At 37.4% G+C, this 18,691-nt stretch overlaps 2 protein-coding genes and 1 long non-coding RNA gene across 9 annotated transcripts; 1 reads left to right on the top strand and 2 right to left on the bottom strand.

Annotated features, from left to right (window-relative positions):
• Positions 1-483: 483 nt before the first annotated feature.
• Positions 484-3,645, top strand: LOC131304023 (uncharacterized). 6 transcript variants are annotated; one of them, XM_058331120.1, is made up of 3 exons: positions 824-895; positions 2,634-2,749; positions 2,962-3,645. In XM_058331120.1, the coding sequence occupies exon 3, from the start codon at positions 3,028-3,030 to the stop codon at positions 3,520-3,522; it is 495 nt and encodes a 164-aa protein (XP_058187103.1). In that variant the 5' UTR covers positions 824-895; positions 2,634-2,749; positions 2,962-3,027; the 3' UTR covers positions 3,523-3,645. The 6 variants fall into 6 exon arrangements, with proteins under 6 accessions (XP_058187100.1, XP_058187101.1, XP_058187103.1 ...); XM_058331119.1 differs by having other exon boundaries at positions 827-895; positions 2,628-2,749; XM_058331116.1 differs by lacking the exon at positions 2,634-2,749 and adding an exon at positions 1,091-1,179 and having other exon boundaries at positions 865-895.
• On the bottom strand, positions 2,760-2,998 carry LOC131304025 (uncharacterized). The gene is made up of 2 exons (XR_009192286.1): positions 2,863-2,998; positions 2,760-2,825 (listed from the first exon to the last, which is right to left on the bottom strand). It is a non-coding gene; the product is annotated as an uncharacterized LOC131304025 (long non-coding RNA).
• Positions 3,646-5,796: 2,151 nt separating the features above from the next.
• Positions 5,797-14,573, bottom strand: LOC131304022 (probable amino-acid acetyltransferase NAGS2, chloroplastic). Of its 2 annotated transcripts, none has more exons than XM_058331114.1 (7): positions 14,087-14,203; positions 12,063-12,483; positions 10,727-10,824; positions 9,441-9,552; positions 9,209-9,368; positions 8,987-9,059; positions 5,797-6,270 (listed from the first exon to the last, which is right to left on the bottom strand). In XM_058331114.1, the coding sequence occupies exons 2-7, from the start codon at positions 12,354-12,356 to the stop codon at positions 6,120-6,122; spliced, it is 888 nt and encodes a 295-aa protein (XP_058187097.1). In that variant the 5' UTR covers positions 12,357-12,483; positions 14,087-14,203; the 3' UTR covers positions 5,797-6,119. The 2 variants fall into 2 exon arrangements, with proteins under 2 accessions (XP_058187097.1, XP_058187096.1); XM_058331113.1 differs by lacking the exon at positions 5,797-6,270 and adding an exon at positions 14,388-14,573 and having other exon boundaries at positions 8,513-9,059; positions 14,110-14,261.
• Between the last annotated feature and the right edge of the window lie 4,118 nt (positions 14,574-18,691).

Here is an 18,691-nt window from a genome sequence, read left to right as displayed (position 1 = left end):
ATTTTGAATTGCGAGGTTTTGACCGTGTGAACTTTTTTCGCGTTTGTTAATTTTGCGCCAAATTTTTGTGGATTGTTGATTTGTCCGAAAAGGAAAATTTTTTGGAATTTTAAAATGCACGAATTTCCGTTGGGACTTTTAAGGTGGAACCGAAGGATTACGTAATTATTTATAATTACATGCAAACAATCTTCATGATTTTTTAAGTAAATAAATTAATAAGCTATATATTGGTTGTAAATATAAATAGTAGTATTAATAAACAGGTTTGTATCGATGTCACTTGTGTTTTTAAGTCAAACCCATATTGAATTCATTTTCAACCCACCTAAACCCATATAAATATGGGTTGATATGGGTTGAACCCATATCAACCCATTATATATTATGGGCGGATTGGGTTGGATTATAAGTAGGCGAATTTGATCGGATTAAAAAATATGGATTGAGATTGCCACCTCTAAAAATAACTAAACGGATATGGGTTATCAGACAATCTACTAAGTCCCTCTCTCAATTCGAAAAATGGCCCAGGAAACGTATTGGGCCGTGATACATGATGGTCCACATTCAGCCCATCCACATCCCACTATCAAGTTCAATCCCCACCGTCCAAAGTTAGGGCAAAACTTCGCCTCTCTCTTCTCCTAACCTTTCTTAGCAATCCTTTGCCAGCTGAGGAATGCTAGGTAGGAGTAGAAAGACAATTTATCCCAAAGTGAATCTCAATCTATTTTCGGGGTAAATTTTTTTTGACCGTAACATTTCTGTTGCCAGAAAACCCAATTATCTCTCTCTCTCTCTCTCTCTCTCTATCTCTCTCTCTGGTGCTGATGCCGAAGCTATAGGGCTTTCTTTTTCCTTCAACTCAATTCAGCCCTCTTCAGCTCTAGAGGTAGATTTCTAATCGATCACCCTTTTGCATTTACAGTTTTGTCCATGCGTCTTGATTTCTCCATCCATCATTTTGTGGGAAATCGAAGTCTCTGCATTTGAATATAACAGTAGTGTTATTACGCATTTTATTCTTAGCTAATAAAAAAATCTTTTTTGGTCGTGATTGTGCTGGCCCTGATGGGGTTTAATCAAGCCATGTGTAGTTACTGTATACGTGGTCTGCATACATGTCTGTGTATCTCTGAGCGATTTTGATTCTGGTGACATCAAATGAACTATGAGGTAACCTAAATTAAGGGTTTTAATTTCTTGAATGGTTTTGTATTGTGGGTGGAAGTGCGATTCTCTTTGAATGCTGTGGAAATGAGTTTTAATCTGATGATGTTGCTTGTTTGCGTAATTGCGTGTGAGGTAGTTTGTTGGTATTATTAAGTGTATCTATTTTTTAATTATATATTAATTATGACCAGTGGTTTCAAATCGGAATACGTATCGTGTATCGTTTATTTCATTTTACGAATCGTATCGGGATACGTATCGTGTATCATAAGATGCGTTAACAAGCTAATATACAATAAATAATAGTTATACTTAATAATAATCTAAAATTTCAGCATATATTTGAAAAATATGTGTTTTATGTATGAAAAAAATATTTTTAGGATGAAAAAATCCAAGTCTCTATCGCATGGTCTATCGCATTGAGGCTTTTTGGTGCTTGAGTTTAGGGAAGAGAAAAAGAACCATTATCAGATTCACGCAAAACATAATTGAAATACGTTCTTTCTCTTATTCGAGCTTAGGATTTGGGTTTCTTTTAAATGATTTGGATACGACCATAATTAGATGAAAAGATCAGAACGTGTTTGGTGTTCCACCCCTTAAAATATGGTATGATTTGTTCTTTGTAAGTAATCGTAGGATACGCTGTGAAATGGGATACGCTATTGTATCGTAGGATACGCCGCAGTATCGTAAGATTTCTATACAAAAAGGATACGGTCTGCGATACGTATCGTTTTTGGAAGGAGACGATACGAATCGTAGGATACGTATCCCGTATCGTAAGATTTTAACCACCATTTATGACTAACGCTATTGAAGCATAAATTAAATTTAGTATTTTCACAAAGCTCCAATTGGCAAAATCCAAAGATGATAGATATTATCGAAAAAGATATAAGTATCTAGTTTTTAGAAACTATAAAATATTTAAGTCTAGGAGCTCTAGAATATCATTCTGAAATATCTAGAGTTTTTTTTTTGTAAGAAGGTGTAATTCTAGAATTATTTCAAAGTTTATGTTATATGAAAATATCTTTGTACTTGAGTCTTCCATGGAGTAGTATAAACGGGGATGCCAAAAAAAAAGTATGAGTTCAAGTACAATGCAAATACTCTCCTTTCCCACTCTTGTCTTTAGTATTCATCCTCCTCTTCTAAAAAAATTGTCCAATTACGCAATAGAAACTCCAACTCTTTCAACAAACGTATCTCAAGATACACAATACGTATCTCGATACGAACTATATAATTGAAAAATCGATACACAATACGTCTCCCGATTTGAAAACATTGGTTGGAGTTCTGTAGGTTTTTTGCTCTCTGCTGGTTTTTTAGAATCATCTGTCGATTGAGTACTGTTATTGTTCATAATTTTTGTGGGTGTGTTATGTGCAATAACATGGATGAGATGCCCTCGATCCTAACTTGAGAGGTCCAGCTGTAAGATATAGGTTATTGGAAATTCTGGGAGATTTAAGAATGCCGTTGCGTCATTTGGGCCGTGACCTCATAGCTATCTCATGGATGTAAGTGTGTACTTATTCGACACTGCTGAAGAATCTGATAGGTATTTTTCAGAACTTTTTAAGGGTCCTACTGTTGTTAGAGGTTTCCTAGTGATTGATCGTAATTACTTAATTACCCTTGTCTCTCTCTTGTTTAGAACCCTAAAAAAAGCACGACGTCGTTTTTTGTAATCCAAATAACCCGTAATTACTAAATTACCGTCGTCCCTCTCTTGTTTAGAACCCTAAAAAAAGCAAACACCCACAAACGCAGGTACACTCAGTAAAATTCTTGCAAAACCCCATCAGAGAGCAAGACAACGGACTCGATCTCCTGAAAATGGCCTCAAAAGTCCCGCTCAGAAACCTACCGAGTCTCTTCTCTCTCATCCGAAACCCTATCTCGCGCAACCTCTCTACAGCCGAGACCCAACCCCAGAAGCTGGAGCGAATAGCGGACGAGCTCCTCAGCCTCAACAAGTTTGAGAGATTCGATTACTCGGTCCTGTTCCGCCACAAGATGGGCCTCAACAACTATGGCCCGGCCGTATCGGGCCCATCGCCCGCGGCTTCGTCACCGTTAGCCGGGGCTGGATCGGCGGACGTGAAGGCGGCGGAGAAGACGGCGTTCGACGTGAAGCTGGAGAAGTTCGACGCGGGGGCGAAGATCAAGATCATAAAGGAGGTGAGGAGCTTTACGGAATTGGGATTGAAGGAGGCCAAGGATTTGGTCGAGAAGGCTCCGGTTGTGGTGAAGAAAGGGGTTGCCAAGGAAGAGGCGGATTCGATCATGGAGAAACTCAAGGGGTTGGGTGCCACTGTGGTGTTGGAATGATCTCTAATTTACTCATATTTTTTGAGAAAGAAATTTTGGTTTCTTGCTTCTTTGTGATTTTATTGTAGAACAACTTTCTTCTTTATGATATGAGAGAGAGAATGAAATGCAGGTGTTCAATAATTGTCTGTTTTAGGAATTTGGGCCTTTGTTGTTGTTTGTGTATTGCCAGGCAACCCTAGCAAGTTGGTATTAGCAGAAATCTCACTCACCGCACCGGCCTAAACAAGCATGGGATCGCGCAACGAATGGACGAGCTCCAGGGAGGGAGGGAGGAGAGGGTTCTCGAATATGGAAAATTTGCGTTTCAAAATGATAAATTCAACAAGATTTAAAGCTATATCTGAGTTGCCTCAAAAAACTCCTTTGTTTTTGTTCAACGTACTTATCTATTAGAACATCATCAGACAGAATTACATTTCTACAATCAACTAAAATGACAAAAATTCTGCTAAGTCAGAAGTAGCGCCGTGTGCTGCTGTTTGCCGATCTTGGGATATAAGCACAACGCAAATTCAGTTCTACAATCATAGCCCTGATGTGTTTGAAAGAGCTTTCCCAAGAGGGCACTAATTCAGAAACACTCAAGCCACTTGGGGCTCACCCAAAGCGGTTAGAGATCAGCCCTCGTTATGGAACTCGTGTCCGAACCTTGCTACATGCGAGGTGCCCTGAACTTTCTTATTGTGAAGGTTATGGACTCACGTCCCGTTGGGATTTTACGAGTGATCTCTGCTCTCTTCTCCCGTACCGTTGAGTTTGGATCCTTACGATTATCAAAAAAACGTGAAACAATCAATGCAATTATAAGTTCCAGAAAACTGAGCTCTTTTGTGTGATTAATTAAATAATTCATACATAGCAAATATTTATAGACCTAGGCGAGCTAGGGTTTTCCAGCAATAACTATTTTGTTATCATTCTTCTCGGAGCATGACCTGACACCCATAACCATTGCTTTTGCCATCAAGCAAGCTCCTCTCACAGCAAGGGCGTCATACATGAACTCAGGATTGCCCTACATGGCTGCACTCCAATCCTCCTTCCATGAACTAGTATACTGTTTACCAGAACCATACCAAATAACAATCCCCACAACACCAGATTCCGAGTTAGCTTCCCATGAGGTATCATAGTTGATCTTGACAAAACTGGAAGGAGGGATCCATTCGGGGGGAGGGGTGGCTGAGCTACATGGCAGACAAATGTTGCTGGTAGAGATGAAGGGATGGCCTCTAGAGTTAACATGGTCAGAAAACTTTGAAATAACTTATCATTTCTGGACTGGCATAAGCACCAACACAGCAAAATTGTATGGCAGAAACTCCTTTGAATATCTCCCTTTAGTTGAATGACTTAAACCTTCTGCAAACAAACGCAAAACAGAATGTCCAACCCCAAGGCTTCTGAGATACAGCAACCCACCCAAGCCTGCTAGGACTTTCAAAGTTAAAGAAAAGATGGTCCATTGACTCAACCCTTATAAATGTAATCCTTTCGCAACCTTCCAATTGTCCAAAATGGCAAAATCTTGCAAAATCTTTCAAACATCTTCTGGAGTCCTGCTCGTCGCTCCTATCAAATCTTTTGAATTACAAACTTGTTAAGTTCAGCACAAGATGGGTATGGTCTACATCTAGATGAAGGGATATGATATTCATATGTCCATATCGCATCACAACACTTTCTGTGTACATGAAAAAAAACTACATTACCTCATTACTAATATGTATTCGCCGGAAGAAATAATTGGTTTATTTTCATGAATTTCAGACGAGCAATTTGTCACCATGGTTGGATTTTGGAATCCAAAGGGCCTCCAACAAAACTTCAATGCAGGGAGTAGATAAGTGAACAACGAATTAGATGGACTCCTTGGTTTACAATGTTTGACCAACATTTGTCATGTTTTGAGTACCAACATTATATAAAGGAGTCAAAAAGAAAACTTTAGAGCATCTACGAGATCTCCAAACATCAATCTTTAAATCACAATAACAAACTCTTGTCTAGTCTGCTGAAGTACACTTCTAAGGTAGCAAAATATCAAAAACTACGGGAAAAAATAACGAAATTAATATATTCGAAGTGTCCTCGCAACTGTACCATGAAAATTCTCCTTTAAAATGTAAAGCAAAGCAGTGTAGCAAAGTACTGCATATGTTGTGGGTGCCCGATTGAAAGCATAAAATGAACCAACATTGCTGTAGCCTCGCCTAAGCAAACATGTGACCGGGTATTTTGGTTTTTATTTTGGTGACAAGAAAACTGAGATTGAACTGCATGAATGCGACTGACAGATGCCCTAGGATACAATTAACATAACAAAACAAAAGCCAGACAATAGTAGCTGCATTCACAACTTGTAAGCAAGCACGTGAATCAGCTGTGTCTAAAGATCTGATACAAATAGTCTAACCTAGTTAGCTAGCCTTTTCATGCATATATTGCCTTCTACTAAAGCAAACAATCCAATCACCGTTAAGATGTACGAGTAAATAGATGTCATTAGCATGTTAAGATGCTTACGCCCTAAAGTTGAGAACTCTGTTCCCAGTCTATTAGCGGATAACATAACCAACTCCATTGCTTCGGACTCAAGTGAATACTCGATCGATGCTAATTCCACTCATGTCAGGTTGTAGCTTCTTCATATAGTACTTTGATCCACGGGACCGATTTATCTTCTTCCTCTTCTCCTCTGGTATGCATTCGATAGAACATTCTGAGAAACCACGCCTCACAAACCTGTCAAACACAGAGCCAATGATTGCAGTACATCAGTAGGCTAGATACTCAAAAGAGGACCATTCATTTCCTTTTCTGTTGCTTTCAAGTACCAATCAATTCATACATGTTTAGCACCAGAAGAAACAAATGGCACCCTAAATATGAATTATAAACATAAAAATAAATCATGTGATGTGGAGATGAGCTTTGCACTTGACAATAGGGGTGAAATTTTAACCGAAGAAAACCCAATCCCCCTGACTAAACTGCCCAAAATAATCAGTCCAGTTCAGTTCAGTTATATCAAATTTCACTTTGGTTTTGATGCATGTCAATGTTGAACCAAGACTGACTGACTAATATCCTCATCAGAAAACTTAATGTGCACCGTCCTTACGAACCCTTGTGTTTGATACTCACCATCCATGTGTGCTAGGTGCGCACAGAAAGAAAACCTGCAAACCCAACTTTTTTCTCTCTCTTCCCAACTTACCTGTCTTCTCTCTTTTCCCAATCGGAGATTGAATGGCTTCTCTATTTGTTTTTCACTGGCATACGCACTAGCTCAATGATCCTAATGCATCTCAGTGTCCCCTCTACTTCTCTCGATTTCAGGCTCCTCTCTTCTGTCTGTCTCTATGCTCTTTTCTCGCGATGTTTGACTCCCTAATTGGTGGATCATGCAAGTTTATGCAATGTTCTTGAAATTCTACATGCAAAAAATACTGACAGAAAACCAAATGTTCCAGACCTGCTGCGATTTCTTAAGGTAAATTTGAAACTCTTGTTCCCTAAGTAATGATGCAAAAGCCCTGATCTTGTTAATCCTAATCTATGAGAAATCCCTTATTTTACGTTCCCAACAACACTGACTGAGCCGTAGTATATTGAACCAGCAAGGTTTGAAGCACTTCATATTCGGTGTCGGTTTCCAATTTGGACTAACCGAGAACTTCGGCTCAGAGCAAAATAAAAAGCCCTAAATTCGAACTGCAAGAACCAATTATACCCGTACTTGACAGTAAAGGAACAAATACTAAAAGGTCCAAAGTGAAAGTACTAACTCATCCCTTAGCGGCTAGGTGAGATAGCAGGAAACATATTCCAGATTTTTCTGAGCAATGGTGGTTGACGATACATACTGCACTAGCACAATAAGTTAGGATAGGTTATATTTACCCCAGATTGGGTAAGTACCAAGATGTTATTAAGCAGTATTAAGCAGGAAATGAACAAATACATTATATCCCCTGTACCACAGTAGAACTTTTGTGCAACAACACTGCACTGGGAGCTTTCAAATCCATCTTGTCAAGTGCTTTGTTATAATTTGATGATATGCTACTGTTTTCACCTATGAAGCAACCGACATGCCTGGATGTTCACAGCATACGTATCGGACACGGTTATGCCTGGGACACAGTAGGACATGTACGGGGTACACGATGTGTCATGTTCATTTAACTTCATTACTTTTAAGCCACGGTATCGGGTTCGAAAAGTCCCAGTGCTATCAACTTTTACGGGGCAGTCCATGACTCCAAATAGGCTTTGTCAGAGATTTAATTGGGCCCCCGCTGGGAGTACCCCAGAGATTAATCAAGGTGCACGAAAGTTAGCTCGAACCTTATTTGCACGAAGTAAGGGCCGAATCAGGGGGCATAGAAGCTCCTTGTTTCGGGGGGGTAGGAATAACTGATACAAATACATGTGAAGTACAGGAAAATGCTATAATTCATAATTGGAGTCAACTTCAAATATTGTTTTAGCAAGTAAATATTATATTTATAATAAATACGAGAAAATTGAGTTGTTATTTTCCTCGATCTTATCATAACTTCATATTGTCTCTTACTTGGAATCTTTTACTATTGTTCTTTTGGGATTTATGTTCTAAGAGATTCTATCCTAGTTCGGAGCTCCTTTATCGATGGGAGCAAGGTTCCTATGTGCTAAGGGTTTAGGGTTTAACTTGGAAGCGTGAAAGCGAAGTTCTGAGATGGATACACCACCCCACTTGGAGGTTCCTGCATTGAGGCCCGAACACTCCAAGTTATCAAAAAAAATTCAAAGTTCATTTTAGGAGTTAAAGTGTTAAACTATGATAAATAAATAAAAACTAAAAGGGAAGGATTGCAAACCAAAAATTCCAACCGACTACAACTTTTAGTCAAAGTAAAAGGAAAGAATTGAAAATTACAATGTTAGTTTCGAATATTACTGAATCAACAATGGTAAAATAAAATTTACTTTTGTTCCGTGTCTTAGGCCATTTTTTCCAAAATATTTTTTTCCTGTTTCTATATCCTTATCCATGCTACAGTATATAAGCAATAAGCCAAGCCGCTATACTCATGAAGTTCCCTTTGCAGAATGTACTTCAATTGGAAATGTACTTCAAAGAGGTTTTTTAAACTCTCTTAAGGTTCCGATTAATACTCTACTTGCAGCCAAGCACAAACTAAAAGGTAAAAGAATGCAATTAAATTGTATCAACAATTTGGTCATAACACTGAGCTTAAGGTTCTAGCGTCAACAATGGCACGAGATTAATTTGCTAGCCATGAATCCATAGCAGAAGAAAGTAGGAACTCTTCAACAACATCAAATAAGACACAATATTACTCGAATAACTCTAATGGTTACATTAATTATGATCATTCTCATTAAGCCATCATAATCAAACGCAGCTAGTATGCATTAATCAAAACGTGCTGGGAGGCAAAACGCATACCAATCTGCAGTCCGGGTTGTAAGCAGGAAAAGCATTTCAAATCCACGCGAAGATGCCTTCTTTTCAATGAAATCTGCAAAAAATTCCACTTGTAATGATTATTCAGAAAAGGTGGAAAGGAAAAGAAATTCCGAGTCAGAGACAAACATTGAGACAACCCATTGCCAACTCAGGGAATAAAAACACTGCACAAAAGTAATTGCTACAGATTCACTACCATACCCAGTAATTTGTCTCCTTGTCCTTGCCCACGGCATTCAGGAGAAACAGCAATAGCAGCAACTTCTCCCCATTTTTCTTTAAAGAATGGAAAAAGAGCAGCACAAGCAATGATTTGACCGTCCCTCTCCATGACCATGAACGAATCCAGTGCTTGAAGTAGCTAAAATCGTGAAAAGACAATAAGTTCTGAGTGCCCAACATCAAAAGAAAAAGAAAAATCATTAGCACAAACCTCTTCTTCGGTCCTCCTGACCAATGCGCCAGACTCTTCTAAAGGCTGTATAAGTTGTTTTATCCGGGAAATGTCTGTCATCCTAGCCATCCTTGTTCCTTCATACAGATCACTGGAGTGTGAACGAACAATTAGAGAAAAGTCAGTGAAATGGTAGATGTGGCAATGTAGCAAGTAGGTTTTACTCTTTTCTTCTCAACAAAATGATTTTTAAGCAAAATAACAGCATCTAGGCCTAGAACTTTTAGTGTTTCACTCACTTAACGAATAAGAATCAAAATATGATATGACAATCAAATCCCCTGCTACCGCAACTATCTACAAATCCATATCATCCATATCTTGACATCCAACAAACAAACACCTATGCCTCAACCGATTGGTCAGCTTTTAAAGCTTGGACATGTTAAGCTGAGTAAATAATGAAAAATCATTGATATAGAATGTCAACAAGTTCCTGTTGATTAGGAAACAAAACATGCTATAATGTCACAAATACTCTGCACAGTTCTACCAGTAGCCAATACCATATATCCAGCAGGTACTCAGGTACTGCTCTGAAAAAGGTCAGACCCAGTGCCCAATCTTTCGTTACGGCAGAGTATTACTTAATGATTTCCAGCGTAGAAATCCATTTCTCTCCTAAGATTCGAATTTCTTTTGTCAAATTTGTGAAAGTGGCAACCCAAAACTTAACTATAAACCATGAACTTATCATTGTCCAAGATTATAAAGTCCACAACTACGGTCCTCTAGTGTACCCTTAACAAGTATTTTGGACAAGCAAAAGAATCAAGGAATAACAGATATTCTGCATGAGCAAAAGAATCAGCAATAAACTAACAGATATTGTGTAAGCGTGGGTTTTTTTCTGTGTCATCTATCAATTTTTATTATTATTGTTTTTCGTATCAAGGCAAGAGAGACAAACTGAACAGGTGATTTAGTGATGATATGAAACAGATGAGTAGGTTTCCTTTGGTGGTATGTAATTCCAACCTGCCTACCCCGTGATCTAAATTAAAATAACCTAAGATAGACAGCAGTTCCCTTGATAGGGAAACAACAAACTAAAAGAGAGAATATACTGGAACACATGCATCAACTAACAACAATAGAGAATTGGAAATTGGGAAAATTAGCTCCGCAGGTTCCAATGGAGCCCTTGCAAAGGAATATTTGCAGCTCCAATGGTTTCAAATCCAAATAGGAAATGAGCACACATTACAGATCATGTACCTTGAAAACAGATTATGTGAAAGTTACTTTCCATAAAAATTGCATACCTGGCCACCATTGTTCCCACTCCATCTCTTTGAAATAGTTCCAATAGTAAAACTCCACCGATAGTGCCATCTACCAAGTGAACTCGCTGAACACCTCCCTGAAAGAAAATAATTGGGAAAGACTGTAACAACAACCAAACCACTGACTACCTTCCTAACATTTTGTGACAGCAATACATAACTCGCACCATAGGCATCCAATTGTGATCTCACTTGAAGCGATTTAGAATTAGAAGGACCTAACAACTTAACAAGAACTTTCTGGACAAAGCTCAACCAATGCGAAGCACCTAAGAGCATTCATTTCTGCAGTATCGAATGCATAAGGATTACAATCCACATTCACGACTTGGAAAATGTAAATCAACTAATCAAGCAAAAGAAGAAACCAGAAACATTAACATGTCAGACTCATAAAATTATGCTGGCACACACAAGGCATTTGAACAGCAACATTTATTCACAGGACAAAAGCTTCAATATTGAAGTCCAGCCCAGCAAAAAAGTAAATGATGCCTTTTTGAAGATCATCCTTTGACTACTCAGTTTGACAATATGATAACATTATCACAGTTTATCCTGAATCATGCTAGAAACTGCAGTATATGGTACCTCATGAAGCTTGTCTTCAGTGACATGAGAGAAATTTTACAACTCGAATTAAAAATTGAATTATCACCCATCATTGCTGAATAGAAATTTGGCCTTACCATTGCATGCCAAGAAATGGTATCCATAATCCAATACAATCCATTTAATGTTGCTTTCCTAAAATATCATTATACAAGTGTCCAACCTAAAGTGGGGGGCGGAGGAAGAGAGAACTTACTGAAACCCTCTCATCCAATAATCAAGGATTCACGCTTTGCTCAGAAAAAAGAGCCTTATTTATGTAGTTTGAATAGAATAGAAACTTAGATAATAGTCACAGTGGCTTCATATTACACAAAATGGGTAGTCACTTTCAAAAGCTATTACTCCCTCCGTCCCTTTTTTAAAGTTTAGTATTCCATTTTGGGTTGACCTTAATAAGTGTCCATTTTGTAAAGTTAGTGGGTAAAAGTTGGTACATTTTTCATTTTGCCCTTAAAAGTAAATTCCATTTTGAAAGTTAGTGAGTAAAAGTGATGATGTCTCCATAGAGGGTAAGTAGGGAAAGTAGAGGTAAAAATTGAAGTGAAAGGTGTAATGATGATGTACTCTTAATAAGTAGGAGTTACGAAGCTCGACACTTAAAAAGGGACGGAGGGAGTATTAAAATTCACAGAACTGTAAGTAAAATTGGCAAACTTAGGTGGTTGAGAAACATTGTTCATCCATCAAGGTGCAAACTTACTCTGCAAACAAAAGCTGCTGCAGCTAATTCAGAAAGGTAACCATTTAGTCGACTAAGCCTCTCTTGACCTCCGATAGCAAAACCCTGCTCGCCAGACAGTCCATTACCATTGTCAAAGCCAACACCATTGTGAAATGTTGCTGCATACATATCACTGAAACCCTTCCCCTTCTGTAGAGATGTTACACTTCCATTGGACTCGCCATGGGCAAGGCAAGTAAGATCTTCTCCACGAACAGCTTGAACATAGTTAGCAGCTATTTCACTTTGCTTAGCTCGCTCAAGGATCAACATGTCCGCATCTTGAAGAGTTAAAAAACGAATAAGGCGTCCAGACTCATCCAGGATTGGGCCATCTATAATGCAAATAAGCTTCTCTGCACCAAGAGCTAAGGCACAAGCTGTAGCCACTTCGTATGCGCTGAAATTTACGACAGAAAAAATCATTAGATAGGCCTTAAAGTGCTTATATGACCCCAACAAAAATTATCATCAACCATCTGATTAGTTCTTTTAGCTGGTATGCGGGACGAGACGTCCTACCAAAGTTACTCATCAAAGACAATGTGTAGTGTTTGAGTTTCTAAGGGTAGCAAAAACAATTGCAATACCAAATAACCCAACAAAAAACATCTAATTTGTTAGATATCGGGTTACTAATGGGCCGTACTTCTGATCCTTGTATGTTCTTGGTCTTATATGAAATCCTACTTATGTTTAGAATACTCTATGCTTGCACCTCAACAAAATTTCTTGTCATCCTAATTGTTTAATAATTATTCTAGCAGAATTAGGAGAGTTGAACAGTCTAAAAATAAGAAGTACAGAAGTGTCCACCGACCCCACGTATCTGTGTCCGACACGCGTTTGACATGAACATGACACTCCTTTGTCAAGCATGTCTTAACCATGCCTAAATATGTGTCCCATGTTTCATCTTTTGTCGGACACGTCATGGACACTCCAAGACGCGTTAAGGACACATAGGAGGTTACTTGGCCCAAAGTCAAAATTTTCATGGATAACTAGTTCATGATGACAGTTAATTTGTATCTTCATAAACTTAGTACAATTTCTATTTTTTTGTCTTAATTAGTTGGAAATAATGTTATTAACTTTGATATGAACTCAAAAGATACATCTATTACATAAATATATCTTATACTTGACGTGTCGCAATGTGACTGTATCCTAATTGTTTAATAAGTAACGAATCCGCATATCCAAGTCTTGTCGTGTCCTCGCACGTGCTTCTTAGATTTATAGTCTAGAGAGTTGAGACTTTGAGAACTAGTGTGAAGCTTTTCAAATTTTATCTAATGTGTTATGCAGCTCTATCTTAGGGGTAACTCCCAAGGAATCCTAGATTGGATTCCGCAGCCCCTTAAAAGTTGTTCTTTCACCCCAACCTTTAGGATTCTAGAAGGGAGTCACGAAGTCTTTCTCTCTTTCTTCTTCTAGTCTCCTGCAAACACTACAAGGGTACAAGTCACTCCCAAACAACACCTATTCAAACCATCAAGCTTAAACCTCCAACTCAACTAACTAGTGAGTACCCTAAATAGTCACTTTCAAGAGAAACATAAACTTCCAAATCCAAGCCGACCCTTTGAAAATCTATTTGAACTCCCGTTGCCTATTCTACAAAACGTAAGGACTATGGTCTAAGAGTACCTTATCCTTAGAAGCAATTCTTTATCAAAACCACCATGACGCTAATAGCGATAGGCAGCCCAACATCAGCTTCCTAAAGTTGTCCTCCATCAATATAGAAAGAGAATAGGAGACCATGCAAGATACCTTTCAAGAAAGCTCGACAGCTCAATAGCAACGGTGGATAGATATAACTTAAAGGATCAATGAGACCTTTCACACCAAATAAGAAAAATATCTCAAATCAAGTGAAAGAACTACTAAAGTCCCTCTAACTCAAGAGCTAGACATTACCTCAATCAAGTATACATGCTAGATACGGGTATGGTTTTAAGTAACTAAAGTAATTTAAGCCAAGCAACAAAGGGTACCTATCAAAAGCTAATTAGCATACTTGCAATTCAAAACTTCTCCAGAGCTGGAATAGCCAAGATTGCTTAAGATAACTATATAATCCTTATCAAGCCTCTCACGAACACGAGCAACATCAATTTTCTTTACTTCACCTGTTGCTCCATAATCAATTCCTTCGACAACTCCCCTTCTCTGCCAAGAGAAACAAATTGAGGTCAAAGTTCCATATACTAATCAAGTATAACAAACCAACCAAATGCTATGCGCAAAATAGTAAAAAATTAATCTTGCAGACACTGACAGTGACAACTTTCCTACCTTAGCTGCAAGAAAATTACCACTAGCGACAGTGACACCATCATGCCAACGACTATTGTCACCGTGCCGACGTATATTGCATAGAGACGGTCCAGGAGAAAGCTTTGCCTCTATCATAATGCGTATTCTACCCGCTGCGTCCATTGATGCCTGGAGAGAATCAGAATCAGTAATTCTGTATCCGCCTACATAGGCTCTCTTCCTGAAAGAACAACACAACACCAGATTACATGCTATTCCACAACACAATATACACTAAAATTTGTTATGTAATTAATAGCATTACAATTATACTTTATGTAGTGTATGCTCTGTTACCTCACATAGAATCTACGCACGGTGGAATACCTCAAGACATACTCTTTCTATTTCTTATATATTATTATATGTATACTTATATATATATATATATATATATATATATATATATATATATATATAGCACACTTCTTACAAGGGCGCCTTTATAATAAGAAACTTGCGGACGTTTTCTGTTGGCCGTTAGATCGTGATTTCAATGGTCCGGATTTGCGGAAGGTTTATGACCAGTCATAATTAACTTTTCCCCATAAAAGTTTCATTAAAATCTGGACTATTGAAATCATGATCTAATGGCTGCCAGCACATCCGCATTTTTGGTAAATTGAGGGCGCCCTCATGTGAAGTGGAGAGAGAGTGTGTGTGTATATATCCCGTATATATATATATATGTGTGTGTGTGTGTGTGTGTGTGTATCTACCTATACATACAGGGGCCGGTTCAAGAGACACAACATTTGACACAAAACTAATCGAAGCCCCACGCGAATAATTGGAGCCATTCAATTTGTTTGAAACATGTATTTAAGGGGTCCAAGAAAATTAACTCATTCGGATATCAGTAAGGGCTTGATCGGCTCATTCAATTTTATCCTATCAAAATCAACTAAATGAACCGATCAAGCCCTTACAACTATCCGAATGAGTAAATTTTTTACAAGAGCTCTTAAAAACATGTTTTAAATAAATTGAACGGCTCATATCATTTGTGTGAAGATCCCACGCAAAACTTGTGTCCAATGTATATGAATATATGTATATGTACACGGCCCTTCCAATTAAATGCGGACATCGCCTGTAGCCGTTGGATTGTGTTTTCAATGGTCCGGATCTGCTGATGGTCATAAACCATTTCCAGACCATTGAAAACACGATCCAACGGCTGAGATCACAAGTCTACATTTTACTCCTATTAGGGCGACCTTATTAGAAGGCCCCTATGTATATGTATGTATATATATGTATATATGTATGTATGTATTTATTATATACGTTGCTCACATACAATAAATTGGTTCACTCCAAACACTTAAGAATTACATAAGCCAAAACTCACACCAGAACACATACATCTCAAACTTCACACAAATTGTATTACTCTCCATTTGGGTTCTCTCCGCTTTAAGAGTTTCTTCATGACTCCCTAAGACTAAGAGTCATTGTCTATCCACAGGGATTCTTAACATACTCTAAGTGCACTCCCGGAAAAACTTCCAAAAACAAACTCACAAATAACGCCTTCTCCCTCAAAAAAGCCTCCACCTTCTCAAATGGATAACTACAATTGCCATGATCCAATGACTACCATTTTCCATTCAAAAGCTCCTCGTAAATTTCGATTTTTCTATTCCACAAGGTTCTAAATTCCCCGAATAAATCTAGCATGCAATGGAATCTTTTCCATTCTCTAGGATCATTCGAGCTTCCTTCAAAACTCGCTAGGTTCTCCAACTTCTAGAACTTTGTATGATGTTATAAAACCTTCTCCCATGTTCTCCTTTATTCTACAACAGGGCACTTCTAATAAGGGCGTCCTTATTTTGGTTAAATGCGGAAGTCGCTGGTAGCCATTGGATCGTGATTTCAATGGTCCAAATTTTAATGAAATTTTTCCGGGGAAAAGTTAATTGTGACTGATCATAAACCATCAGCAGATCCGGACCATTGAAATCATGATCCTACGGCCGACATCAGAAGTCTGCAAATTGAAAAGTTAATTTGGCTTGGTTTTAGGGTTAAGGAGGAAGTAGAGACAGAGTAGGAGAGGGAGAGACGGAAGGAGTGTGCATGCAAATTGAAAAAAAATAAAACTAAGATAATTAAGATATTTATATTTGTATAAATCTATTAAGAAAAAGAATTATAATTATATTTGTATATATCTATTAAGGAAAAGAATTAATTTTATTATTAATAACACTTTTTAAATAATTAATCGATTACTATAGACTATTTGATTAAAAACAATTTCTTTATGAAAAAAAAAATAGGGCAAAAATCCGGATCGTTACACATTGACAATGTGCAACTTTTTTTATTCCTTTCTTTGTAGATCCTACCTAGAGTAAAACTTCCTGAGACAAGGCCGAAAGCAATATTACTGTACTCCCTAAGATGATCAGCTCCATTAACATAATTTTCTGCATGCATGCTTCCCCAACCGTAGAAAAATATGACCAAAGTACAGATAACCGGATCACGCACCTTGATTAATTGTGAGTCATGAAGTTTTTTTTTTTGATCCTGTGAGTCATGAAGTTTACGATCAAACAAACTCTCCAATGGCCCAAAGGTTTGGAATGTTTGACATCCGTGGATTCAAACAGGCGACCACATGCATAACAAACACTTATTTGTTGTCTCTAATGCCCACCTGACCAAGCTCCTTGAGATTACCAAAGTACTATTTTCTTCTTAAGCGCTCTATGTTATTTCTTTCTTCTTTTTTCTTTTTCGTCATTTGTCTTAGTTTGATGGTAATATGATAAAGCTTGTTGGCTTTGTTTAGTTTGGATTTTAAGGGATCCAAAGCGAACATAATCGTTATATTTATATATAAAATTATCTTTCGTAGAATTTAAATGCAGTTTCCAGGATAATTTTCTCTCTTTATTTGATATAGATTGTGCTACTATGGTGACATTTGGTCATTACTATTGAGTAATTAAAATAATGTAGGCACCCTAAAAAATTAAGGTAAGAAAAAGTTAAACATGTCGTACATATATAGTAGTAGTGGAATACTTTATACTTAGACATAACACTGTCTATTCTATCTTTTTATGATGATTTTATTTAAGTCATCTCATAATCGAGTGATGTCGGTAAATGACAGAGGAGCATTGATGCCGTAATCATATTAATAGTATTTGTTATGGTAGCTTTTAGAGATATTCTGTTAAATTTAATCCAGCATAGTATATTTGATAGATGTGGACAATGATACACGGTTTTTTTTTTTTTTTTTTGTTGACAATTTAGAATAAAATAAGAAATTATCTTTTGGCCTTGAAGTTTTATAGATGTGGACAACTCTTGCAAGAAATGGTCAAGCCATTTTTGACTCCCAAAATGGCTCCTCATTGGAGGAGAGAATTTTGTGCCTAGAAGCTTAGCTTCCCGTTGGTGACACTCTATGAATTTAAACTTTTTTTTAATAATAGGATGTCCGGATCAGCTTGCGAGAATCTCGACTAATTTTGGGGCTCTAAAGGTAACAACCGGACATAAATCCCAGTGGTCTTAAAGTTCAGAATGTTTGGCTTCCGTAAGAATAAAACCTGTGATCTCGTTGATGAGCACTTATTGCTTTTTCACAACCAATTAGCCAAATCTTTGGAGATTTAAACTTTGGAAGCTCAAAGTGACAACAATAATATAATTGGACAAATATGATCTAACATATTATTTCAAAGATTTATTTCCCAAAATTATCTCTTTTCTCTCTCATCTTCTAGCGCCACTGAAAATGCTCACTGCTTAACGGCTACATCCGCGACAGCAAACGTAATGTTTTAATGCGGATAAAAAAAAAACCGTAATGTTTTAATGAACTTTTAATAACTAAAATCAACAATATTGCACTAATAAATGCAGTGTTTGTTCTTAAAAAAATTTCAGTACTTCCAATGAGCATTCTAGCAAAAGATTATGCACGAGGTTAAATAAAAAAAAAATTTACTTAAATTTATGTGTAAGTAAATAGTTAACTCAAGAAAGAAAAATAAATCAAGCTCAATAAGTTTTCAGTAAAAATAAAATACACTAGTTTTGTCATGACTGAATAAAAATCCTGTAGCGACCTTAAACGTTAAAAAAAATATATAAATAAATTAAGAATGTGTTTTGGACACCTGGGTAAAGGTTCAATTGGAAGATAACACGGTCAAAATGCGGCAAATCTGTTAAAAAGGCATTGACTGAGCCTCCCTCATCATCTTGACAAACTTTTCGTTTTCCTCTGCCGGGAAAACCCTCCCACCACC

Source organism: Rhododendron vialii, chromosome 10a, assembly GCF_030253575.1.
Source record: "Rhododendron vialii isolate Sample 1 chromosome 10a, ASM3025357v1".
Lineage (NCBI taxonomy): Eukaryota > Viridiplantae > Streptophyta > Magnoliopsida > Ericales > Ericaceae > Rhododendron > Rhododendron vialii.
The sequence above is the reverse complement of the archived record's forward strand: the minus strand, read 5'-3'. Positions and strand labels throughout refer to the sequence as shown.